This window comes from Cervus canadensis, chromosome 31 (assembly GCF_019320065.1).
Source record: "Cervus canadensis isolate Bull #8, Minnesota chromosome 31, ASM1932006v1, whole genome shotgun sequence".
Lineage (NCBI taxonomy): Eukaryota > Metazoa > Chordata > Mammalia > Artiodactyla > Cervidae > Cervus > Cervus canadensis.
The window spans coordinates 31,838,778-31,864,634 of record NC_057416.1 but is presented as its reverse complement, the minus strand read 5'-3'; the positions used below and the strand labels follow the sequence as shown (position 1 = coordinate 31,864,634).

The 25,857-nt window shown below is 46.3% G+C and overlaps 4 protein-coding genes across 6 annotated transcripts in view; 1 reads left to right on the top strand and 3 right to left on the bottom strand.

Annotated features, from left to right (window-relative positions):
• The window catches only part of ADAM9 (ADAM metallopeptidase domain 9), an 88,476-nt gene extending 86,401 nt beyond the window's left edge, over nt 1-2,075 (bottom strand). Inside the window, exon 1 of the mRNA XM_043454137.1 lies at nt 1,742-2,075. Within this exon, the coding sequence (XP_043310072.1) occupies nt 1,742-1,838 (97 nt within the window). The 5' untranslated portion in view covers nt 1,839-2,075. The remainder of the gene's footprint in view (nt 1-1,741) is intronic.
• A 139-nt stretch (nt 2,076-2,214) lies between these two features.
• Nucleotides 2,215-10,158, top strand: TM2D2 (TM2 domain containing 2). The gene is made up of 4 exons (XM_043454140.1): nt 2,215-2,664; nt 3,480-3,567; nt 6,258-6,373; nt 7,818-10,158. The coding sequence occupies exons 1-4, from the start codon at nt 2,438-2,440 to the stop codon at nt 8,029-8,031; spliced, it is 645 nt and encodes a 214-aa protein (XP_043310075.1). The 5' UTR covers nt 2,215-2,437; the 3' UTR covers nt 8,032-10,158.
• Nucleotides 10,159-10,565: 407 nt separating this feature from the next.
• On the bottom strand, nt 10,566-21,410 carry HTRA4 (HtrA serine peptidase 4). The gene is made up of 9 exons (XM_043454139.1): nt 20,880-21,410; nt 20,126-20,225; nt 19,023-19,227; nt 17,613-17,807; nt 16,942-16,974; nt 15,527-15,641; nt 14,828-14,885; nt 14,189-14,284; nt 10,566-10,770 (listed from the first exon to the last, which is right to left on the bottom strand). Exons 1-9 carry the CDS (start codon nt 21,388-21,390, stop codon nt 10,605-10,607), a joined length of 1,479 nt encoding a protein of 492 aa, XP_043310074.1. The 5' UTR covers nt 21,391-21,410; the 3' UTR covers nt 10,566-10,604.
• A 274-nt stretch (nt 21,411-21,684) lies between these two features.
• Nucleotides 21,685-25,857, bottom strand: part of PLEKHA2 (pleckstrin homology domain containing A2) — a 65,187-nt gene continuing 61,014 nt past the window's right edge. For all 3 annotated transcript variants that reach the window (XM_043454223.1, XM_043454224.1, XM_043454225.1), the window contains exon 12: nt 21,685-25,576. In XM_043454223.1, the coding sequence (XP_043310158.1) occupies nt 25,214-25,576 (363 nt within the window). In that variant the 3' untranslated portion in view covers nt 21,685-25,213. The remainder of the gene's footprint in view (nt 25,577-25,857) is intronic.

Below are 25,857 nucleotides of genomic sequence, written 5' to 3'. Positions count from 1 at the left end.
TCTCCACCCCATGGACCACAGCCTACCAGGCTCCTCTGTCCATGTCCATGGGATTTTTCAGGCACGAGTACTGGAGTGGGTTGCCATTGCCTTCTCCATCTTATCTCTCTAGACTCTTGTGAAAACCCTTCTGCTTTGAATTCCTGTCCTAGAATATTCACCCATACAGATCAGTTCAAATATCACTTTCTCAATAAAACCTTCCCCTACATTCTTCAGATAAACGCAGCACATTTGGTCACTCTATGCCCCTCCACAAGCACTGAGCTAGGTGTTCATAGGAGTTCGATGACGGCTGATTAAATTTTGAAAGCATATATGTGCTTAAGTGAGGGACTGTTAAACTATAAACTGTTTAACTATAAACTGTTAAAGCTGTTGTTAAAAAACATAAGGATATTCCATCCGTCTATATGCAGCAACATAAAAAATCAATACATAAACTTTAAAAATCAGTCTTATTTAAAGTATTCCAAACAGAATCATGGATTACTAAAACTCCAGATGTTTAACCTACTTCCCCTTAAACGCTGGTAAATGTTAACCATGTATTAATAGAACACCATAGCAAAAACAGTTTCAAACAGAAAAGATTTGGTACCTTCCCAGTCAAGAAAGTTTCAGTACTGAGAGCTTTAAAATTCCTGCAATGGTGCAAATTTTCTTAATTGAAAAATAATAAAATAAGGAAGAAAAAAAAATCTAAATTTAGTCCTGCACTGAAATCCTCATCTTTGAAAAACTCTCAAGATAACGATTTAGTAGAAACCCCATTCTCCATAATACTCTATGGCTGATAAAGAAAACACAGCCACGCAAACAATAATTTAACACGAGCCAAAACAAAGAAAGACGGTGTTGTCAGAAAGAAGCTAGTGTTGGCGATTTAAATGTTTCCACTATGTCTGAGCATCTCCAATACAAATACCTTATGTATTTAAAGGAAGTTTCACAAGTCAAAAGCTATTTCACATAAATGATTCAATTCTTACCGTAAGCCTGTGACTTAAGCAGAGCAGGGATTATCTGCCTGGATTTGAGACCTTACCAACCCACTAAAAACGGAGATAAAAGACTGGCTATAAAAATGTAGCACTTCGTTTCCAAAAAAAAAAAAAAGAGAGAGGTATTCTTACTAGAACAACAAAATGCCCCCCCCCCTCTTATTTCATCACTAAATTCAGCCCTGTGGTACCTACTGGTGACTCCGCTAATAAAATGATGGTCAAAATTTCAAATCATGAAAACCTGGAGCAAAAAGTTCCATCTCCCGGTCTCTTTCCCAGTGACATTTACCCTGCAAGCAAACGCCAGCTCCATTTCTCAAAAGCACTTCTCAAACCCTCCGCGAGCATTTAGCCAGCCTCCCAGGCTCTCAGCCGAGTCCCTGAGGTTCGGGGTCGGACCGAGAGTCGCCCCGGGAGGGTCTTGGGGGGTGGCACCAAGCTTGGCGAGAGATTGGGGGTCGGACTCACCCCCAAAAGGCTCTGCTCGGCAAGAGACCGAGGACTGGGAACCAAACCGGAGAACAGTGCCCAGCAAAACTGGGGGCGCCCAGACCCGGAGCCTCGGGTCCGAGCCCTGGTCCACAGGCAGCCCAGCGGCTCCGCCTCCCGACTCGGGTCGGGTTCCAGTGCCCAGGCCAGGCCCCGCCACTCTCAGGCACCGCGGGGTAAAAACTCCGAGCATCCCGGCCCTAGGAAACTGGAATCCCGAAAGGTCCCTGGGGGCGGACACCCACCTGACCGAGCCCCACCGAGGGCCGGGCTCAGCAAGCCCACCAACAGCAGCCACCGGACGCGGAGAGTCTCAGAGGGCGAGCCCACGCCCGACCCCATCTCAGCCCGAGCCCGCAGGTTCTCCTCAGCACTCGGGCGCCCCTGCCTCCGCCCGCTCCACGATTCCCCAGCCCCGCCAGGGCCCCAGGGCTGGCAGCGATGCGCGCGCTCGGCACTGACGCAACTCGGCTCCGGTCCGAGCTCGCTCCCGACGCGGCGCCCGCCCGCCTGACTGACGTACGGAGCGCTCCGTCCCGGGCGAGTGAGAATGGGCTTTCTCTCCGGTCCCCTCAGACCCTCTCAGGAGCCAGCCCCGCCCATCGCCACTCGCCCCGCCCTCCTGCTTCAAGGCCCGCCTACTCCGGGGCGGGTCGAGAGAGCCTACTGGAAGAAGCACTCGTCACGGAAAAGGAGGAGGAGCGTGAGCCCCAGAAGCGGAATTGACCCGCAGAAACGAAACGCAGCCCCGCCTCCTGCGCAGCCTTTCCTTATTGGCTGTCTGAGTTGGGCGGGACGTAAAAATCTGGGCTCCTATTGGCTGTTTCTCATCGAGGCGTGGGGCTCCGCGGAGAGGCCTTGACCAGGCAGTGCTTGGGTCCGCGGTTGCCGGCTTGGGGCGGGGGTTCTGAGCCCGAATCTCCGCCTCTGCGCCCGGGAAGATGGTGCTGGGGGGTTGCCCGGTGAGCTACTTGCTTCTGTGCGGCCAGGCGGCTCTGCTGCTGGGGAATCTACTGCTGCTGCATTGTGTGTCTCGGAGCCACTCTCACAACGCCACCGCCGAGCCCGAGCTCACATCCGCTGGCGCCGCCCACCCGGAGAGCTCCCCGGGCGCTTCGAGCTGGGAGTATGGCGACCCCCACTCTCCAGTCATCCTTTGCTCTTACCTGTAAGCTACCGGGTCGTCGAGGCGGGTGGAGATGGAGATGGAGGGCCCTGGGATACACGGGGGTTGTGCGGGGGGACGGGGGGAGGGAGGCTTCTTTATTTTTCCCCCCGAGTCCCTCTCCACCTGGAGGACCTACCTGATCGTCGACATGCGGGAGGAAAATAACCATGACAGATGTCTCACTTAACGCACTGCTGCAGGGGAAAACCCCTCTGTGTCGGTGGCTGATCCTTTGGGCTCCCCAAAGAGGAGAACTAGGGAACAGTGACATTATATAGCCTGCGGAAGAAGGGTACGAGGTTGTACCTGCTCCCTTTAGCCGAAGGAGACACCCTCGTTCGTGCTGGTACTGAGTGGTGCACAAGTGGAGTAAATCACTCGTCTCTACATGGCACCTACTTAAAAAATAAAAGCAGTAACCTTAGCGTTGCAGAACCAAGTCAAAACTTTCAACGTCTCTTTTAAGTCAAATAAGAAAAGGATTATTTCAAAAATAATCCTTTGGCCTGGATTTTGCCCCCACAGCCTTGTGGCTGTTTGCCTAGGGAAGAGATGAAGCCTAGGCAGAGGTAGAATCGCTGTTGAAAAAGGACCAGAAACACCCCTCATCCCCACCCCGCCCCAACCAAAGGGCCACTGGATGGCTGTTTGGCCTGCTGTCCTTCAGCCTAATTGACAGCATCTCTTGTCTTGGGGAAGACTCAGAGGGATAACCCCCAGAAAATTGGCAGAAATGTCTCTTGCCCGTTATGACTACATACATGTAAACAGCCATTTAGAAAGACCTTAATGATGACCTTACTGGTGATTTACAGACCCGATGAATTTATAGAATGTGAAGACCCAGTGGATCATGTTGGAAACGCAACAGCATCCCAGGAACTTGGTTATGGTTGTCTCAAGGTGGGTTTTTGTTTGGTTTTATAAGCAAACTCTTCCATAGAGAAGCAATATTGCCTAAATGCTATTACAGAAAAGTATGAGGAGGTTTTTTTTTTTTTTTAATTCATTGAAATGACTGTTACTGAAAATTTCCAGCATGGTCAGGGTCAGTGGCTGAACAAGACATTTAGTCTTCTCAGAAAGAAGCAGGCTCTGTGCCCAAACTACTCAGGTGCAAAGACCAATCTGTCTTTGGTTCCTTTGGCCATTGTGATTGACAGATTTGAAGCTCAGATATCACCCCTGACTACCCTTCAAGGCACGTACTTTCCTGAAAGAGCAAAAGGAAGGTTTATGCAATTTCTAAAACTGATGCTGGGTTGAGCACTATCTTCATTACATATGCATTTGGGGCAAAGCTCCTCTTGCCAATGACCTTTCTTTTCACTAGGCAAGCAGTTTCCACCACGTCCTTAGGAAATAGATCAGGCCTATCAGTATACTTCCCTGGTGGCTCAGTGGTAAAGACTCCGCCTGCTAACACAGGAGACCCGAGTTCCATCCCTGGGTTAGGAAGATCCCCTGGAGAAGGAAAGGGCAACCCACTCCAGTATTTTGCCTGGAGATCCCCATGGACAGAGGAGGGCTGTCCCCTGGTGGGCTACAGCCCATGGGGTCACAAAGAGTTAGACACACTGAGCGACTGACACTTTCACTTTTCATCATTATATGTCTTTGTAGGGGGTTGTAGCATTCAGGAGCAGCCTTGGATAACAGTGGCCTCTTAGAATGAAAAGAAGCCCTTCAGTTCCATTAATAATATCCCTGAAGCTGGACGCATGCTTCCTAGTCAGTCTCCCCAGAACCAACCAAGTTTACATACTTCCTCCCCTCTGTGGACTCCCCATTATGTTATTTTATGCTGCATAATGCAAGTCAGGACACCGTCAGCTATAAGAGAATTATGGGGAAATATTCTTTGTTACTAAATCAGACACAGGGAAATACACCTGAAAGTAACAAGGCCAAAAAGGCAACTCTTGCTGCAGTCACAAGTAAAGAAGTATTTTCAGTACAATAAGATTTTGTTCTATGGGTAATTATTGATAAAAGTTTGAGTGAGCATTGTATGCTCATGTTCAGTCACTAAGTCGTGACCAACTCTTTTGTGACCCCACGGACAAGCCCACCAGGCTTCTCTTGTCTGTGGGAATTCCCAGGCAAGCATCCTGGAGTGGGTTGCTATTTCCTTCTTCAGGGGATCTTCCTGACCCAGGGATCGAACCCTCATCTCCTACATTGGCAAAGAGGTTCTTTACCACCAAAGTCACCAGGGAAGCCCAGAGTATCGTATAGAGATCAGTCTGAGCACCTTGACAGGATCAACCCAGTGTTTAATGAAAATGGGCAAAAATAAGTGATCTCTATACAATACTTACTTTTGCCCATTTTCATTAAAACACTGGGTTGATCCTGTCAAGGTGCTCAGACTGTCACTTCCCCCAGAAGTCCTGGGGGCCTGTCAGCATTCGGGCCCCCATGTCCCAAGGGAGGGGCAAGAGTAAACATCCTCATGTTCCACCCACTTCCCTTTGAGGAATGTTCCAGCAAGATCAGTAGGGAAGTACTCAATAAGGTGCCAGTGGAGAACACCCAGCTGTGCTTTCTCTGCTAGAATTCAGTTACACAAAGGGTCGGAGGTCTTCTGAAATTTTTTGCTGGAATTTAAACTTACATATAGATACATTACGTTACTATGGATGTGAGCTGAAAATCACAGTTTCGAGACCCGAGTAAAGTCCTGAGTCAGTTGACATGCTGAGTTCTTTCCTATCGATGTTCATTTGTAATATATATAAAACAGACCTCAAATGCACATTGACTTGTTTTTTAATTGGAGTATAATTGCTGTGCGGTGTTGTTTTAGTTTCTGCTATACAACAGCGTGAGTCAGCTATAGGTATGCGTATCTCCCTTCTCTCCCGAGCCTCCCTCCCACCCCACCGCCCAGCCCACCCATCTAGGTCATCACAGAGCCCCAGGGTGAGCTCCCTGTGGTATAGAGCCCCTTCCCACTAGCTGTTTTATACTTGGTAGTGTGTGTGTCTCAGTTCTACTCTCTCAATTCATTCCTCCCTCTCCTTTCCTATCCCCCCCCCCCGTCACATACACATCCACAAGTCCATCCTCTACATCTGTGTCTCTATCCCTGCCCTACAGATAGGTTCATGAGGACCATATTTCTAGATTGCACATGTATGTGTTAATACACGATATTTGTTTTCCTCTTTCTGACTTCACTCTGTATGATAGTCTCTACACATTGACTTTTTGAATACCCGTTCCCAAATATGCACTCATGTGCTCTTCTCTTCTGTAAATCTGGGATTAATTAAAGCCTTGTGTCCCGCTAATCCAAAATGGCATTTAATGAAACTGATTTTAAACTTCTGTACTATATTATCAAAGAAGGTAGTCACAAGGAAAGAAAATGAAAAGGAGTTTATTTAAAATCATGTCCCTGGAGGACCGACTCATTGAAACTCGCTTGAAGTATGTCACTGATCTCCTCGCTCTTTAGCACAGTTTTACCCCACCTTCGTTAGGATAGTTATTGTCCTGGGCCAGCTTTTGTTAGTTCACATGAAGAGATGGTTTGTGTTGCTCGCTCTGGCTAGTGTGGTTGTTCTGTTGTGGTTGTCACCCCGCAGTTCGGGGGTCAGGCCTACGGAGATGTGGAGCACACTTCGGTGCAGTGCCGGGCCCTGGAGGGGATCGAGTGTGCCAGCCCGAGGACCTTCCTCCGAGAGAACAAACCTTGTATAAAGTAAGTGCTATCTGCATGGAGTAGCTGGTACTTAGATGGAGGTAGGGCTGTTCTGCCCTCTTTTGATGTTGACTTTTTCTTTGACCGTAAGTGTTAAAGGGCAGCATGATTACCGCTGTGCATACTCCACGGGCACAAGCAATGGGGTGATAACGTAGGGGACACTGAACAGGAGGCCAGAGGCTGTGAATTCGAAATGTCCCTTTCACCAATCAGCTAAAGGACCTCTGGGCACCCAGAGTCTCTGTCCCCTCCTCCACAAAATGAAGAGGTGGAACAGATAATCCAACTTCAGAACTCCTGCGATAGGCATACGTCCTTCGAAAACAGCCGTGGAATTTTAGGAGGAAAGATTTTATTATGAAAAGTGCGGGCCTTTCTCCCTGAAAAGCAGTATTATCTTAAAGAATTAGGGTTATTGAGACTTCCCTGATGGTCCGGGGGTTAAGAATCCACCTTCCAATGCAGGGGATGTGGACTTGATCCCAGGTCCAGGAACTAAGCTCCTACTTGCCGAGGGGCAACTAAGCCCATGTGCCACAATGACTGAACACGCGTACTAAGAATGAGAAGCCTGCACACCACAGCGAAGATCCCAAGTGCCACGACTGAGACCTGACACGGCCAAAAATTAATTAACTTTTTAAAAAATGGATTAGGGTTATTTCTGTAAACTACACTTGAAGGCAGAGAACTTATGTATACCATTTGCTGATGGAGAATTGTGACGGAGTTAGGTGATGCCATTAGAGTATCTGCAATTGAATGTCATCACAGTATGTAAGACAGAAGTCCTTCCAAAAAGTCCCATTTTTCGGGTGCCATGAAACAGCAGGAGAGGGACGTGGAGATCAGTGTTCATTTAAGGGAAGGTAACACCTCATGAGAGAACTACATTCAGAACTGCAGCCTCCCTCAGGATAGGAGCCTACTCAAGAAAGGGATGGACGCCCAGACACCACTCCTACCAGGATACCTGTGCTGTAAATGTCCTTAATAGTTTCTTATCCAGCCCAACTCTGTATTGGTTCCTCTGGGTCTTCTATACCTTGTCTGAGCATATGCTAAGTCGCTCAGTCGTGACTGTAGCCCACCAGGCTCCTCTGTCCATGGGATTCTCCAGGCAAGAAGACTGGAGTGGGTCACCATGCCCTCCTCCAGGGGATCTTCCCAACTCAGGGATTGAACCCATGTCTTCTATGTCTCCTGCATTGCAGACAGGTTCTTTACCACTGAGCCACCTGGGAAACCCCCTCCATACCTTAGCAAATACCTTTTTGAGAATCTAGACAAACTAGAGGTCTTCCTTTGGGGCAGAGGGGGTTGGTAAGAAGTCACAGGGACTATCTTCCCATCTTGTCACTTATGTGAAATTCACTAATAAAGCATTAAGTGTTTTCATTTTCACGTGGTAAGCATCTTCCTCTTGATTCCCTCTGTCTAGGTATACCGGACATTACTTCATAACCACTTTGCTCTACTCTTTCTTCCTGGGATGTTTTGGAGTAGATCGTTTCTGCCTGGGACACACTGGCACAGCAGTGGGGAAGCTCTTGACCCTTGGAGGACTTGGGATTTGGTGGTTTGTTGACCTTATTTTGCTGATCACTGGAGGCCTGATGCCCAGTGATGGCAGCAATTGGTGCACTGTTTACTAAGAAGAGCTGCTGCTGAGGCCCAGAGAGCAAGGCTCTTGGATTCATCTCTGCAGGCTCAGAGTTCCTGGATGTCAGGCCTGACCAGTATTTTCCCTCATTGGAGAGAATGGGTTTGGTTAGGAAGGTGGCTTCAGACTGTGGGTGTTCGACCCAAATTTGACCTTGCTGACTAGAAATGACAAGCAGACAGTATTGTGGGTATCAAGTTTGTACCTTTCCTCATGTACCAAAAATATAAAGGATAGTGCTTAACTTATAAGCTGCAGAAGGGTCTCCTTATTCTTTATTTCTGTGTGCTGCTATGTCATCAACCTTTTGGAGCGGTTGGACCCAATAGGATGTTTTTGGCCTGTGCCTTTGTGACCCTGAGTCTTCGTGCAGTGGAGGTCAGAAGCTGAACCAACGAAAATGTCCAGCAGAAGTAGAAACAGCAGTAAATTTTAATACACGCTGAAATTCTGACTTTCTGAATTTAAATTGCGGAATGAATGTTGCCAACCTGGAACGCTTGTTTGGGTATTTTCAATAGGTAGAATGAAACTCAATATCTGTTGTGCTTAAAGCTGAGCATCTGAAATGAGCCTATTAATAAACCCTATTGTTTCATCATTATTACTCCTGAGAGGCAATATATCCAGTATAGTAATTCCCTCTAATGTCCAATTATGTTTTGAAAGCCAACAGTTCCAGACATGTCTGGGTTCAGCTATCCTCTTGGCAGAATTTTCCTATTGAAAAGGTATCATTTACCAATTTAGAAAGCCCATGTTATAGACTGATTAAAAAAAAAAAAATCATACAAGTAACTCTAAATCTCTTCTTCATGATTACATAATATAAAATGAAGAGCCTCACATCCTTGGAAAGAAAAACAGACTCTTCCTTAAAGGATCTTACTGCTCAGTGCTAGATAGAATTAGGATGTGACTTGTGGGAAACAAAAAGAAACTGAACACATTTGTCAAAATAAGCATGGTACCAAAGTCTTTCACTGTGGGCTACAATGGTTAGTCATAGGGAAAGAGACAGCCAAGCTTTCGAGTTCCCACATCACAGGGGATAAAAAAAAAATGTTCTAAACTTGTGGTTTTTAAAACTTAGTTCCCATCCCTTACAATCTGAGTTGAACAGAACTGTTAAGTGTAAAGTAAAAGGGGGGTTTACAAAGAGCCTGCTATTTGGGCAACATATAAATTCTAGGAGCAATTAAGGTAGAACCGCTCAAAGTTTAGTCTCGTAATAATTGACATAAAAGCCAGGAATCCCAGTTAAAATAACTGGATACTCTCTATCATTATGAAGCAGTTTTCCTGAAAGTTTCAGCTTTATTATCCCTGATTAATATGACCGCTTTTCTTATGGTATTAAATGGTGGCAACTATGTAAAAGTGAAAACAGATTATTCTGTTTTGTCTTGAAAGTTCTGTACCACATTGACCTCAACTTCTTCATAACTGTAAATTAATAGATTCTTATTTATAATCTCTACAGTCTAAGGCAGTATATTTTAAATTGCTGTGGGTCCTGAAGAAATTGAACCTTCTCCCCAGAAAAATGCACATAAACTTAAAATTTCTGCATAGAACTTAAGAGAGTTCAAGGATGCCCCTTTTTAAAAAGAAAAACTCACTTTTAAGAAAAATCTGGAAAACTAAAATTGAAATCCTGCCCCAAATAAGATAGTACTTTAAACCACAAATCCTGCTTCATCTCACACTTAAAAAAAAAAAAAAAAAAAAACTCCTTAAAGATATTCACAAATCCCATCAAAAGTTATTTTTAAAAAATAAATAAATAAACTGTGGCAGCTTTCAGACTCAAAATCATTGATTATGAATGTTTCCAGGAAGAAGAACTTGTGTAAAGAGGTAAAAGTCTGTAAATTATTAAAGTTTCTATTTTATAGAATATTTTATAGAAGCCTTCCTCACAGAAAAGCTGCTGGGAACCAGAGTTGTTTCCACTGCTAGCTGACAACCTGAGAATCTATATTCCTCTGTGACCATCCAAATTTGTTAGTTTCAGTGTGACTTCTAGGTGATGAGCATCCTCTGTATTTACAAACCCTGGCCAAATGTGATAAACCTGAAAAACTGTTTGAGTAAAGGAATAATATTAAAAATGTGATTTCCTTTGGTTATCAGTTTCTTAATATTGGTAGGGGTGTGTGTGTGTGTGTGCGTGCGTGTGTGTGTGTGTGTGTGTGTGTGTGTGTGTGTAGTGTTTTATCCAGTTTATGGCTGTAGAGAAGTTTTACAGTACTAAAGTGTCCTTCCACCAAGGATAAATTAGAAACTTCCTATTCTCAGTTGTTTCCTGTCTTTAAATAAAAATTTATCAGCTCCCCAGACTTCCTGGCACCATGTCCTTCTACTTGCCTTAGGCTCCTTAGCAGCAGTTGTAACACCCCCAACCTGATGGTTCTGGAATATGTGTATGTGTGTTCTAAAGCACACATTTTTCTTTAAAAGAAGGAGATCCTAAAACCCCTTGCGATCACTGGCACATCTTCAATACAAACCAGGTAACGTAGCTTTGGTTTTGTTAGATAATTTATCTTTAAAGCAAGGCTCTTAATTGATTATCTCAGGTGTGACTGTCAGAATCAAAGTTTGACTTTTCCGACGAACCAGGAGGGAAAGTGAATCATTGGCCTTAACAGCTTCAATCACATCAGTTGTCGTGGTGACAGGCAGTCCATTTATGCTGACAATTACATCATGGTCTTTCAACCCAGAGCTGAGAGGGGAGAAAAAAGGACCATGAAACTGTAAGAGTTTGGCTTAATCCCCATCTAGAATTTAATGTCTGTCCCTTAAGGCACTACTATGGTGCTGACATTAAGCATGCAAACCAGGGAACCAGAAATAGCCCCCATCCTTCCAAATGTGCCACTTCCCTGCTGGCTCAGACAGTAAGGAGTCTGCCTGCAATGCAGGAGACCTGGGTTTGATCCCTGGGATGGGAAGATCCCAAGGAAATAGCAACCCACTCCAGTAATTCTTGCCTGGAAAATCCCATTTTTGGAAGAGCCTGGCAGGCTACAGTCCATGGGGTTGCAAAGAGTCAGACACAACTGAGTGACTTCACTTTCACTTTTCACTTCCAAATACGGGGGCTGTTCTAATATGTGCTGCAGAATCACTAGAGGACAACAACCCTATTCACCTTTCTAAAATTCATATTCCATCAGAATCATATGTATGAAATTTGCTCCTCCCATATGTTAGATTTCGTTTGGAATAGTGAGTTGAGCTTTTCTTTTCTGTTAACCCCTGACCTCACTTAACCTGAAACATACCCTCAACCTTACCAATAAACGTGAAAAGCCCAAGCAATACATATTTTTCCAGACAATTACACTCTGATCAGTGGGATGTTGACAGCCCACTTACCTGCCCCACCTTCACCTAGAATTTATGGACCTGGAGGGTATGCTGAGCTGTACTACGGAAGCAGCTTCCATAAAGTCAAAAACCAGTCACCAAGCTCCAAGCTCTAAATATTTAAGGCTCCAATACTAGGCTTCTTTCCCTCAAAGTTGTGATTATATTCAGCCTCCAACATATTTGTTTCACATAGAATATATGTTCTAGAAACAAAACGTTCCAGATACAAAACAGCACAGTAAATATATAGTCATGTGGACAATCTGTCTTAAAGTCAAAAACAGGCCGGAAGTCAAATTAAATGACCGCAGGAGACACCATTGGAGGGAAATGGCGGGGGGTGTGGGTGGGCGTTGGTGGAATTCCCTGGCAGTGCAGTGGTTAGGACTCTGTGTTCTCACTGCCAGGGGGCCAGGTTAGACCCCTGGTCAGGGAACTGAGATCTCAAAAGCCACGAGGTACAGCCCCAAAAAAAAAAAAAAAAAAGAAAGAAAGAGTGAGGAATAGGAAGCTGAGAAGCCCAGAGAAGAAATCAGAATGTGGGAGGATTATCAGGGTATGTAGAGTTTATTTTTTTAAAAAAAGAAGAAAAGCGAAAACAAATTTAAAGGAAGTGCATATGAAGAGAAGTTCAAGGATAGAGCTAAAAGCAGAGAAATCCTTGAGAACAAGGGCAGTTGCTGGGGGCGGGGGCATAGGAGGAGGCGTTGGTGCCTGGTATGGTGCACAAAGAAAGAAGTTAATTCAATAGTTCTGTAAGTAGAAAAAGAAACCTGTAAAGTATTACTGGATGCAAACTATGCATCAAATATGGGGAAGTAGGGCTCAGACAGAATAAGCGACCTTCCCCACGACTGTCAGCTTGTAAGAAGCTAAAGTAGGATTTCATCCTGGATGTTTCAGACTTGAAAACCCATCTTCTTACTAGTCACTCTGCCTCTCAGAAACAATAACAGCAGCCGCAAGAGTAGGATAATACGGGGGCCAAACCGGGTCCCACATCCCTGCCTTCTGACTGACACATCATGTAACTTCCAAGGTAATTAACCTCTGCACCCCGTTTGCTGCCTCTGTAAAATAATACCTATATCCCAAAATTACTGGGGGCTTGAACAAGTACATAAGACCCTTTAAATGATGCCAGACGCAGTAAGTGGTTGAAAAATGACAGCTGTTATTATCGGAATTTTTATCACTATTATAAGTGGGTGACACCAGGAATATTTCCAGTTTATCAGACTTCAAGCCAGCAGCAATTCCCACCATGTAATGTGCACCTGAATCCCCTGAAGATCTTATTTAAAAAGCAGATTCTGGTTCTTTCTAAACTTTTTATTTCATACCGGAGTGTGTTGTATTAGTTTCGGAGTACAGCACAGTGATTCAGTAACGCCTACACGTATCTATTCTTTTTCAAATTCTTTTCCAGTGGTACTCCTGTCACTCTAAAAAGCTCTAGCTGATGCCATTGTTGCTGGTCTACAGACCACATTTTGAGGAGCAAGGACTGAAGAGCTGAAAGAAATAGCTTTGGCCTTGAACCAAAAGTTAAAAATAAATGGGGGCAGGGACCCAGAAAGTCTAGAAAAGCCAATGGCAAGTCAAATATAGTAACTGGAAGCCTAACACTCAGCTGTTCCGAACAGTTAGTACCCTATAGATTCTTGCCCTATGAAAAGAGTTAACTTAATCTAAGCAGACGGTTGAGCTCTTAAAAAAACAAAAACGGTGAGGGAAGGATATGCAAGAACCATAAGAGAGAGACCAGGAGAATAACTGTACGCCGAGTCATCTTTTCTCTCAGTAGTTACTGGAAATCTCTCAAAATGTCTCTAGCCTTTGCTTTATTCACTTTATGCACTTGTTTAGTGCTGGCCTCTGATAGTGTCAGAGAATTCTTTAGTGTTATCCAGGATTTTAAAGTACCTAAAATATGTTCCTAAACTCCTAACCCTCCAGATTCTTCTGATTCTTATTAAGTAAGGTAGCAAAAGAATAGATTTGGAAATTCTAGCAAAATTAATTTAAATTTATGTGAACTGGTAGCCTCATTAAAAAAACTTTTTCTGTAATTTTTAAACAGATGAAACTAACATATAATATAAAAATGTACTTTAATGTCTTAACTATATATCTAAAATATCATTTTAACATGTCATATTTTAATAACTATTATACATATTTTACACTCTTTGAAATCTTCTAGAAACAGCATATACCTGATGATAATTTCTTCCACAGTGCAGTTATTAAAGTAAAATGCAATCTTCCCAGAACAACAACAACAGAAAAAGGTATGCTTCATGGAAAAACATTTTACATTGCTTCTGTTTTGCTTTGTTTTAATTATCAATTAAAATTAAGTAAAATGCAAAATGGGGTTTCCCAGGTGGCTAGCGGTGAAGAACCTGCCTGCCAATGCAGGAGACCTTAACAGAAGCAGGTTTGATCCCTGGCTTGGGAAGATCTCCTGGAGAAGGGAAATGGCAACCTACTCCAGTATTCTCGCCTGGAGAATCCCACGGACAGAGGGGCCTGGTGGACTGTGCAGTCCATAGGGTCATAAAGAGCCAGACAGGACTGAAGCGACTTAGCACACAAGCATGCACAAAACATAAAATGCAGTCGGCCAGTCACACCCCTCAGGTGTTCAGTGGCCGCTGGGGGTGGGGCCCACGGTACAGGACAGGACCCTGGATCCTACGTTTACCGCGGGACACATCTAGTGAGAACGGAGGAGCCTGGGCCGGGGCCTGCACTGCTCTTACCTTTCAGCAGCTGTTCCTTGAATCACCTCATGTACAAAAACCCCAGAAGTCACGTCAGGGAATTCTGGATCTTGCCTTTTCATTTCTTGAAGCAGGCTAGGAAGAGTGACAAGTTTCCCCGGGAGGTTAGGAAGCACAGTGAGCTAGCCCTGGCCCGCCCCTAGCTCTCAGCGGGGACTCTGCTCGGCCCAAGGCTCGCGCCAAGGGGACAAGGATGCCATCTAGCTGGTCACAGGGCGACAGTCATTCTTCCCCTGAGTCTCGGTGCCAAAGCCTAGAACCACTGGATGTTATAAAGTGTGGCCATAGTGGGACTTCCCTGACAGTCCAGTGGGTAAGACTCTGAATTTCCACTGCAAGGGGGACAGGTTCAATCCCTGGTCGGGGAACGAAGATCCCACGTGCCGCGTGGTGCAGCCGAAAGAAAAATAAGTAAATTAAAAAAATACAGCCACAAGTGAAAGAGTCCAGTGGAAAGTATAGTGCGTCGGTGCCAGCAGATGCGGTCACCGACTCCGTGACAAGTGGTAGGTGATTCTTCTGCTGCTGACCACATCCTCTACCTTCCCCGTGCAGACTCTCTATCTGTAACTTTTGCTTCTGAAATACAACCCAGACATAGTCAAAGCCCGTTCTTACTTCATCGTGAGGGGTAGCATGCGCAGACCCAGATATTTCTTCTGTGAGAGAGCCTTTCCTGGAAAGGAAAATTATAATGTGTTACTGACAACAAGACCTCTCTCCTTTTGGCAGAGCTTAAAAGACCCAGAGTCACAGAATATTCCTTCCAATTATAACTGCCCTCTCAGGCTGTCGGCCAAGACAAACGTGCTTCAGAGAACCTTCTTCATTAGCGCAGACTCACCGCCCCACTTCCAGCCCCGGGTTTTCCTTTCCACATCAACTCAATCCAAATATTTCTGGGTACACCTCACGCCAGGCCTTGCGCCTGGCCCCTGGTATTACTGCCTGGCCCCACTGTGATCAGAGTTGGGTCTAACATGAAATATAACTCTGTTTTCTACAGAACTTGAAGGAGTGTCTCCGCCACAGGTAAGGCCTTTGAGAGCTCCTGAAAAGCACTGGAGGGGAAGAAAAAGGTGAAAAGTGAAAGTGTTAGCTGCTCGGTCACATCCAATTCCTGTCGACCCCATGGGCTGTAGCCCGCCAGACTCCTCTGTCCACGGAATTCTCCAGGCAAGAATACTGCAGTGGGTTGCTATTTCTTCCCTGACCCCAGGGTCAAAGCTGGGTCTCTTGCATTGCAGGCATATTCTTTACCATCTGAGTCACCAGGAAGCCTGGAGAGGAAAAAAAGTCCGAACCAACTCCCCTTACCTTTCAACTGGCGCTCATGGAATTCGGCCAAGAACTGCCGAATGCGATCCGAGGGAATTGCAAAGGAGATTCCGGCAGTCACCTTCAGCGTGTTTATGCCAATCACATCACCATCCTGCCAAAGGAGGGGACATCGCTCAGCTGCCCAGGCAAAGGAAGGAGAGAAGCTTAGGGATGCTTAGGGTGGAGCAGCAGGTGGCATCTTAGGGGACCAGCAGGGTGGCAGGTTTCAGAGGGGACCTACTCCAGTACAGATTCCTACTGAGGAGTTTGGGGTTTTAATCCTGAGCTCACTTTTTTTTTTTCCCTTGCTCCAATTACATTGATTTTTCAAAGTGAACCACAGTTTATATTTCAACACAGATAAGAGGATAAGGAATATACGCCTTTCCATTCCTTAAATGAGACTAAAAATAAACATGGAAAAGGCAAAAAGCTGTTGACTTTCAGTCACACTTCAATGAAACTATTCAGAAGATTCGGCAAATTGACCTTAAGAACAAAGCTCCCCTAAACATAATTTATGAAGTGGGAAATACTTTTTCTGAATTTCATCATCCCTTAGCTTTTGTTAGGTAATGGGCAGGAGAAAAAAAAAAAGAGAGAGAGACTTCCTATCACACTGAAATATAGATTATAATTCAATAGGTCTGGAGTATGACTTGAAATTCTGCATTTCATCTCCGCTCTAGTAAATTCATTGTCTACTGGAGAAAAAGCAGGCCCAAAACCACGTGCAATGTTATAAGTAAAAAGTGCTCAGTGATTTCACACCCAACTCATCCTCCTACAAGCAAGTGTAACATGTAAAGAGGAACCAAAAACAACCCACTCAAAGGGACTCAGAGGCCACGGTCACAGGCTGTGTTTCAGACTGCACTGCCCTCTCAGGTTGTCACATGTATTTGAGCAACGAGAAACCCTGGCATTGCCACCAGGGATGTTGAATAAAATTTAAGAATTAAGTACATGACAGAGCAATGGACTATTGCTGATGCCTTTATCATCTCTACGCAGGTCAATACTAAATGAGCATTTTGGGCTGAGAGTTAGTTCTTCACATGCAGAAGCAGGAGGTCGTCAAGGATATACATTCCACAGTACAGTGGTCATTTGACATAATTTGGGTTTAGTACCCAGGACTTTTGTCCAACGAAAGCAGAGAACACATGGACGAGATGTAAGCAGGTGTGAAGGAAACTCTGGCACCCTCAACTGGATGAGCTCACATGCCAGGATGACAAACCCATCGTAGATCTGAAATTTTCCTAACTCTTTACTTACGGTGCAATAAGAGAAAAGCACCAAACCACACATCTCTACACAGGAGCAACATCGCCATCTGCACCATGAAATGTCAAGTCTCTGAAAGCTAGGAAGAGGTGTGAGGCAGCAAAAAACACGTGGCTACTTACCAGGTTCACTAGAGGCCCCCCAGAATTCCCGTGCTGAAGACAGAATTGGAAAAAGCCATCAGTACTTTTTTCCTGGTCATGTCTACATAGTCCCTAAAGAGGTTTATCAAAAGCAGCCTGTTCTAGTGAGCCCCTGTTCCCCAGAGCAGGCAAAGGCAGGCTGCATCATCATCAATTCCGAAATCAGTGCAGGTAAAGGACAATAGGAAGAGGGGACTTCCCTGGTGGTCCAGAGGCTAAGACTCTGCACTACCAACGCAGGAGGCCCGAGTTCCATCCCTAGTCAGGGAACTAGACTCCACATGCCCCAACTAAAGATCCCAAGTGCCACAACTAAGACTCAGATAGATAAATAAACAAATAAATGAATATTTTAAAATTAAAAAAAAAGAACAACATCAAGAGGACCACCACTTCCTATGGCAGCGGTGACCTCTGTGACAGACCCTAAGAGACCATCCAGTACTGTGGATGCCAGCTATCACATCACACAGGCTGACCGCTAACAGCATGGCACTCCATCCCTCCCACGAGGATAGACCTGACCTCTGAACATCCCTGAAAGGCTGAAGGGAAACAAAGGTACCCTGAAGTGTTCTCACTGTATTGCCAGTGAGATCTTACTGGCCATTGCATCTTACAAGCTGAGGACAGCCACCCCCGTGACTTACATTAATTATGGCATCCGTCTGGATATAATCCATGTCTGAATCCTTCAGCCCAAGCTCTTTGCCCCCTCGCTGGGTGGTGCTGACAATTCCTGCAGTCACTGTGTTCTGCAGTGAAAACGGGCTCCCCAAGGCCACCACAAACTCTCCAGCTCGCAGGTCAGATGACTTTCCCAGCAGCAATACAGGGAGGTCAGTCTGTATGTGAGTGAGGAGGGATGAGGTGGATAAATCAAGAATGGACTCAATCAGCATTTGCGTACAACACATATATGACACATGCTCTATCATTTTAGCACCCGCAGTCTAAGAATTGACCACGCACCTCGGTTCTACAACTGCCTGAGGCTTCTTCCTTACATTTTGACTACACCAGACTCTCACTTGTTAAGATGATCAGACCATCTCTAAAATCTAAAATCACCGCTTGTAGAAATAATGATAAGTAAACAAAGTGAAGTTAATTGATGAAACATAAACCGATGTCAGCAGTTTACTCAGCCCCACTCCAGCTCACGAGTTTGCAAAGTTAATAAGCCATGACCAGAAAGGAGGTCACCCAAAGCAGTCTTTCTCATTGCTGTTGCACATGAACCTCTTGGGAATCACACTAAGAGGTAGGTTCTCGCAGACCTAGAGAATGGACATGTGGAAACAGGGTGGGAAGGAGAGGGAGGAATGAATCAGGAGAGTAGCTCTGACACATACACACTACCATCGGTAAAACAGATAGCTGGTGTGAAGCTTCGGTCTAGCACTAGGAGCTCAGCTCGGTGCTCTGTGATGACCTAGAGGGGTGGGATGGTGGGGGGAGTGGGAGGGAGGCTCATGATGGAGGGGATATATATATGTACACAAATAGCTGACTGACTTGGCTGTATAGCGGAAACTAACACAACATTCTAAAGCAATTATCCTCCAATTAAAAACTAAAGAGAAAAAAAATAAAAGAGAGCATAGTACCATAGCACTATAGAGGAGAATAAAATAAAATAAGAAAAGGCAGATTCTGATTCAGTCGATCTGAGTTTTCTAAACACTTCTCAGATGATGTCAGTGCTGCCGGGGTGTGGACCACTTTGCATAGCAAGGAACTCAAAGCACATCTTAGCAGCTTGGAATCCATTACAGTCATGTCTGGTGTTCTAAGACAGTAGAGAAATAAGTTTCCCAGAAGCAGTCTCTGTTAGAGAAGGAACTGAAGGAAAGAAAAAAGACAGCTGTGTAGTTAATAGAAATTGCTAGGGACAGACAGACGGGCACAGAAGAAAATAAACAAAAGAAGGAGTGACAAAGAGAAAGAAAGAGAACCGAGGTGGGGGCGAAGCACGAATATACCAAGAAAAGATGTGTGATCGGATGAGTGAGAAAAGACCAGCAAGTTGACGGAAATCCCCAAATACCCAGACTCACATTTGGCTCAATCTTAATTAGGGCAAGATCCAGTTTATGGTCAATGTCCTTGACAGTGGCTTCATACTGGACCCCACTTTGCAGCTCCACCTGGATCCGCTGCTGGTTAGTGAGGACGTGGGCGTTGGTAACAATGAGCCCATCCTCAGACACTATGAAGCCAGAGGCACTGGATGCAGGAACATCCTCACTGCCAAGAGGCAACCTGTCTCAGCAAGACAACAGCATAAGCCGAGGGCGGACAAATCAGGGCATCCGCCGTAGTCTGGAGGCCCGAGAAACCTGGCGTTTATCAAACACTCTCTCATCCTAGTTTCCTCAGACATTTTACTTCTCCCTGTTTCCATTCTCTCCATGTTAACTGGACTCTGTATTCAATGCCCTGGCCATCCCTTAGGAACTGGACTGAGAGCTGATTCCAACTCTCCTTTTCTAGGAATGCCCCCTTCTTGCTCTTCAAAGCAGCTGTCCTCTGCTTCAAAGAGGACTAACCTAATCATGGAGAAGGAAATGACAACACACCCAGTATCTTGCCTGGGAAATCCCACAGACAGAGAAGCCTGGCAGGCTGCAGTCCATAGGGTCACAAAAGAGTCAGACACGACTCAGCAACTAAGCCTAATCCTGGGGGCAAAAGTGGACCTAGCCCCACTTTATCCAGCACCCAAGCAGGGAGGGAGTCAGGGAAGTCTGGTCTCTGCCTAGTTTCCACTACAAACTGGTCTTGTGACATATGACAAGTTTCTCTTGCCCTCTGGGTCTGGGATTCCTTTCATGCAGAAGATGCCAGGCAAGATCACCATTGAGATGCCTCCTGGCTCTTGCATTTGACCTCGAATTTGTCTGAGGGAGAGGAGTACCTCAGATTTGCAAGTCAGAAATCCTTATGACTAGGGCTTTTGGCAAAACGACCAACAGACCATACAAGGTCTTTGAGCCCCTTGATTTTCTCAGGGCGGTTTTTAAGACTAAGTGATGCTGGGAGTTCTAACTGATGCTGGAAGGGCCGATGCGGTGGGAGTAGGGGGGCGGGGTGGATGGAGCAGAGAGGCTCTCAGGAAACTTAGCCCAGAGGTCTAGCTTCCTCCTCCGACCCCTTTTACCTGCGAAACAGCTGTAAATGAACCACGGATGGGGCCACCTTCTCCACCACCGAGGCGATGAAGTTGAACCTGCTCCTGAGCCAGCCTGCGCTTCCGGTCCCTGCGAAGAGATACTTCATTCTTGGGGCAGGGGTTGGAGGAGTAGGACCCTGGCTACCTGCCCGCATCGAGGATCACCTCTCAGATCTCTCGGCTTCTCTCCCGTCTTTCCCTCCCTTTCCTCTCTACGGTCTCCCTCTGTGTATTCACTGGGGTCCCCATGAGGATACACCTTGAGGAGACCAGACCTGTCATCCTGATTGGGAAATTACTTAAAAGGGAAGACGGTGGTCAACAGCTATGGGGAGAAAATTGGGGAGCAACCACATGGGAGCCGGTAACCGGACACCAAATTTCAGGAGCGTGCGTGCTCAGTCGTGTCCGACTCTTTGCGACCCCATGGACTGTAGCCCACCAAGCCTCCTCTGTCTATGGGATTCTCCATACAAGAACATTGGAGTGGGTCGCCATGCCCTCCTCCAGGGGATCTTCCCCACCCAGGGATCGAACCCTCATCTCTTGCGTCTCCTGCATTGGCAGGAGGATTCTTTACCCCTGAGCCACCACACTTAAGGAGGAAATAAAATCGGGAGCTCGGAGGCACTGACTCCCTTTGGAAAGTCAGCCGGGAGGAGGCGGCGGCGAACCCGGCGATGGGAACTCACTGCTTAAAGAAGCGAGAAGGGGGCGCCGAGAGCGCGCGCCCGCGGCTCACCTGGGTCCCCACAGCCCCCCTTCTGCACCGGCACTGCCGGGAGCGCGCCACGGAGGCGCGCGGCGCGGTTCTCGGCGCGGAGCGCGCACAGGCTGGGGTAGGTCCTCCCGTCGCTGCCGCACACGATCGCCCCCGCCGCCGGGCAGCCGCAGGTGCCCAGCGGGCGGCCGCCGAAAGGCCGGGGCGCGCGCGGCGCGCGGCACTGCAGTCCCGGGGCGCACGGCCGGCCCAGCGGCCCGCCGCAGGCCTCGCCCTCGGCCGCGGCGCAGACCCGGCAGCACCCGCAGCGGTCGAGCACCGGCGCTGTCCCCGTCGAGCACCGGGGCAGCGGGGGGCAGCGCGTGGGTTCGCAGGCCGCGGGGCAGGGCGGCACGGGCCAGGCCCGCCCGGCCTGGACCCCGCGCCCTGTTGGTGCGGGCAGCAGCAGCCACAGCAGGACGAACGGTCCGAGCCCGGCAGGCCGCCGCAGGGGTCTGGTCATCCTGCTCGCGTCCTGCTTCCCTTCCGCCATCCCTCTGGACCCTCTCAGATGAGCAGCAGTCTCCGGACTGGGGTACTGCCTTCGCCAGCCCCCGACTTTAAGGGGCAGAGCCTGGCAGCCCTCACCATACCGCCCCCCCGCCGTAACCCCCACTTCAACCCATCCCGTCCAGTCCCAGGAGATGGAGACTTGTCCTCAGCCCTTCCCCGAGCCCCCCCAGGGACCCACCTCATGAAACCAGTAACACCCAGAACGGGGGCAGACTGACAAGACACATCACCCACCCACGGACAGACGGTCAGCCTTAGGAAAACATGCACCACATTTCAGTATTTCACGTGGTTTTATTACAAAACAAGCAACAAAACAGTTTTAGAAAATTATTTTTGCTACATACCAATTAGGAGATCACATAAAATGAGAAGCATAAGAGTTTCCATGCACTCAGCTCAGGCTGCAAGTCAGTGCATTTCAGCTGAAACAGGCTGGTTCAAAACACAGGATCATACCACACCTTCTGGAACAGCGGGTAAGGGGTCAAACAGTATGGTTTTGGGCCAAATATTCACTTTATTCAAACTCTACCAGGCATGAGTGACTGTAATTCACTACTGCAGGCAATAACACAGAGAGAAAAGGGGAGTAAGGGAATAGAAAGTGATGGCTGGTAGAAACTATTTCTGACATGTTGGAAGCTTATAAACAAAGCTAATTTGGGAAACTCAGTTTCCAAAATGCTAGTTACTACCTCCTTATGTCTATCTGGTTAACAGTGAAAACAAACATATCTAATCTCACAGCTCAGCTACTGAATCTGCCACTTACCTATTGGATCCTTTTAGTCCATATCAGACCACAGTTACATTGTGGGGGAGGGGAGGTAAGAAAAACAAAAAAAGTCCCTTCTGCTTCAAGTGACCTATGAAGTTGGACTCTGGGAGCCCAGCATTCTATTCAGAAACCGATGTGTACCTCTTCTGTTTTCACCTAAGATCACCTTACTTGATGGACATCTTAGTAGAACTGTCATCTCACAGAATGCAAAAGGCCAAACTACGTTCACCAGCCATCAGCTGACCCTGAGCTAGCAAATCCTTAACTTTCAAGAACCTGAAACTGTTAGACACAGTGGGTCAAGACCACGACTAAAGTCTTATGAAAAACAGCAACTCAGAAAATGCTTTTATCCCATATACACACAAAAATGCAGTACCTTTTTTGGTTCCTTTTTTTAAAGAAACAAGACTTATTCCAGAGCCTATGCACTTAACTACTAACCGATCCTGCATCCCTGCCCTGTTTTTCCCATTTGGTTCCACTTTTCACATTTTTCACATTTCAAACCAAACACTTTGGTCATATATGCACCATCTTTGGCTCATATGTGTAGTGATGTTAAAAGGTATGATGTGAAATTAACCAGAGGCTAAGAAACAATGGACACAAAAGGGATTCTGAAATAAGACTTGGCAATGAGCATGCCTCTAGGCTTCACTGAAGATAGTTATATTTATCTGGTGTTGGAGCTACGTTAACAACATTCTAACTGGGAATTCCCAAGTATCTGCCAACTAGAATCCTTGTTTTCCCTCTATCATGGTAATACAATCTGGATTTATGTTTAATACATTCTCAAAACAGCTCTTACTGAGTAAGAAACAGCTTACTGTAATGGCCAATTAATTTAGCAGTAGTAATCTAGCAGAGAGATTATTGAAAAGAGAGGAAGAAATGGGTAGATTTTCACATCTGACACACCAAGAGATGACATCTTTCCATGAGTCAGGGAATGTATAAGAGATCTCAAAAGTTCCTAGTTTATTTTTATTAGTTCTGTATCTCTGTGCACTTTCTTTGACCTAGCCAAAGAATTTTCTTGTGGGAACTTTGAAGATGAAACCTGAGACAAAGAACTTGAAGAATTGGGAATGGCTTCTTGAAATCGGGTGACTTGAAATATGTTGTCACCTGATTACTCATAAATAAGTAATCCCCAAAGAAGGGATTTTCAAGACAAAAGTATATAAGAGGCTTCAGAATAAAGAAAAGAGAAAGAAAGAGAAATTCAGGGTAGATTTCCTTTTTCAAACCAGGACCGGTGGGCCAAACAATTTAAGTGAAGCTTATCACTAAAGCAGTTCAGTCAAGAAAAGTTCAGAACCTGACAAGGAAACTACCCTGCCTGAAAGAAACAGATTTCCCTCAAGCCACTAAGGATTTTCTGACCACATGTTTTTTGCTGCCATTGGATGTGAACATCAGGAGGGGAAGGGACTGACTTAGGTAAAAATGCTTCTCTTAGTCTCCTGCTCTATTAGTTAATTTTTAATTTAAAGACAAAAATTAACTCATCTAGCTGATACAAAGTTATAGATAGAAATGAGTCAAAATTCCCTCCCTTTAGGGAACCCTGGTAGCAGTTCACCACATAAGCTGGACAGACAGATTCTCCCAGGAACCCTGGAAATAGTATTTCTTGACAAATGGAAGAAGGTACATCCTAAAATACAGGATGGGAAATAAAGTCTATGCTCTTCTACCTGGGAAATCTCTAGCCAGTAATGCAGAGCCTCTAAATCAATGTTTCTATGCACAGTTTCTATTTTTGTTAAAAATATAAATATCTGTCAAGGCTAACTTTGTTATCTCCTCGGTGTTAAGTACACAGAACCTCATCAGACGATGAGGTGTCCTCATGCAAGTAGACACAAGGCATCATCCAAAAGGCAACACAAAGAACAGAAAGAAATCAAATCTGCCAGGTATACTATATACAGCACTGAAAACTAGACTAGTATCAGCCCATGAAAGAAGAGTTGAGAGGCAAGGACCCAAGATAATCTGTCTTTGCTAAAAGAGGCTTTTTCCTCTGTCGGGAAAACATGAATCAAAACATTTTAGCTGGGTGAACTAAACTCCATCTCTTCCTGGTACCTGCTTTATAGCAACTCTCAAACTCTAAGATAGAGTTCTGATGGATCACACAAGTGAATTACCATACACTCATCAACCCTCCAACACATTTCAGTTAACACCATATCAAGGGCAATGTCTGTTTCGTTCTCAACACTGAACACTGATAATATCAGCCCATCCTAAGGGTCTGACACAGAAACAGAGCGGGCAGGTCTGTCTCTCATGGCGACAGTATTTGGGGTCAAAGAACATCTCAAAGAGAACAGAGTAATTCTCAAAATTGGCTGATGCACTGGGGTTAAATTAGTCCCCCACACCTTCAAAAGGCCCCTATTTCTTCCCTTATGGTGGTCCCCTGTGGGGGGGGTGGGGCGGAATCTCCCTGGTTGACATCCGGGGCCTCCCATGAGCCCCCAGATTTTAACACCATCCCTTAGAATGTATCCTGACCAAGCTGGAGCCTGGGTCCCCCACCCCCCCAACCACCACCACCCCCCCTACCCTTTCAGTTGGGTTAGTTACCACCCTCCCACTTCACAGTCAAACTTCCGCCAATGTATAAGAATAGGATAAGACCAAATGACTGGCCTTAAGGTTCTGGCCTGGCCTGAAAACAAAGGGAAGAAGCTAAGACAAAGACAAGGAACTAAAAACTGGTTAGGAATGAAACTGGACTTCCAACCTCCTCTCACCAGGTGGACCGTGGAAGAGTCGAGCAAGAGGCACACTAAGCAAGCCGACAGGTCTAACCTAGTGACCTTCCCAAATGAAAAACACTGCACTCATTTTCTGTAAAAAGTCAGCTGGATTCCCACTCCAGGGCTCCACAGGGATGCGAGTGCCAGGAAGATGTCTGATTGTCCTGCATCAGATGGAGACACCGAGTCACGGCCCCTTGTCTGAGTCCACCCCCTCCCTCCCAGGGCACTGCGTCTCATCACACATCAGAGGTCCGTATATTTTCATCATCGAGGTTGAACACAAATGGCTTCTCCTTGGGGTGCTGGGGTTCCGATCGGTGCCTTATCCGGGAGCTGGGTGGCACCCCAGATGTACTGCTCTCCCCAAGTCGAGGCGTGAACAAAGAGTCCTCAGAAGTCTCTTCCGTGGGAAGCAGCTTTTCCCCGGCCTGGGGGACGGGTGTCCAGGGCTGCCAGGAGGAGGCCAGGGAGGGGGCTTTGCAGAGGGTCTTTCTCTCCTCCCCAGGAACCCGCCCTCTGCTCAAGACAGAGTTGGGCCCCCCTGAGAGGCTGGAGCTTCCAGGGCGGGTCAAAGAAACGGACCGAGAAAAGGACATCTCCTGTGGAAAATAAAAGAGGGAGGGAAAAAAAGAAAAATAAGGTTTCCTGACAACATTTGTCCCAAAGGCCCAGGAAGAGGCCCTCCGCCCAGGATCACCTCCTCACAGGCCCAGAGATACATGTCTACAGAAGTCAACTATGTCCAGCGGCGGCGTTCACTCCGCAGGTGTCAAAGACTCCCTGGGAGGGAGATGTGTAGGACACATCAGAAGCCCTGGTTCTCTATCCAACTCTACCTCACCTCCTCCAATGACTGAACAGAAATAAAAATTTGTACCCA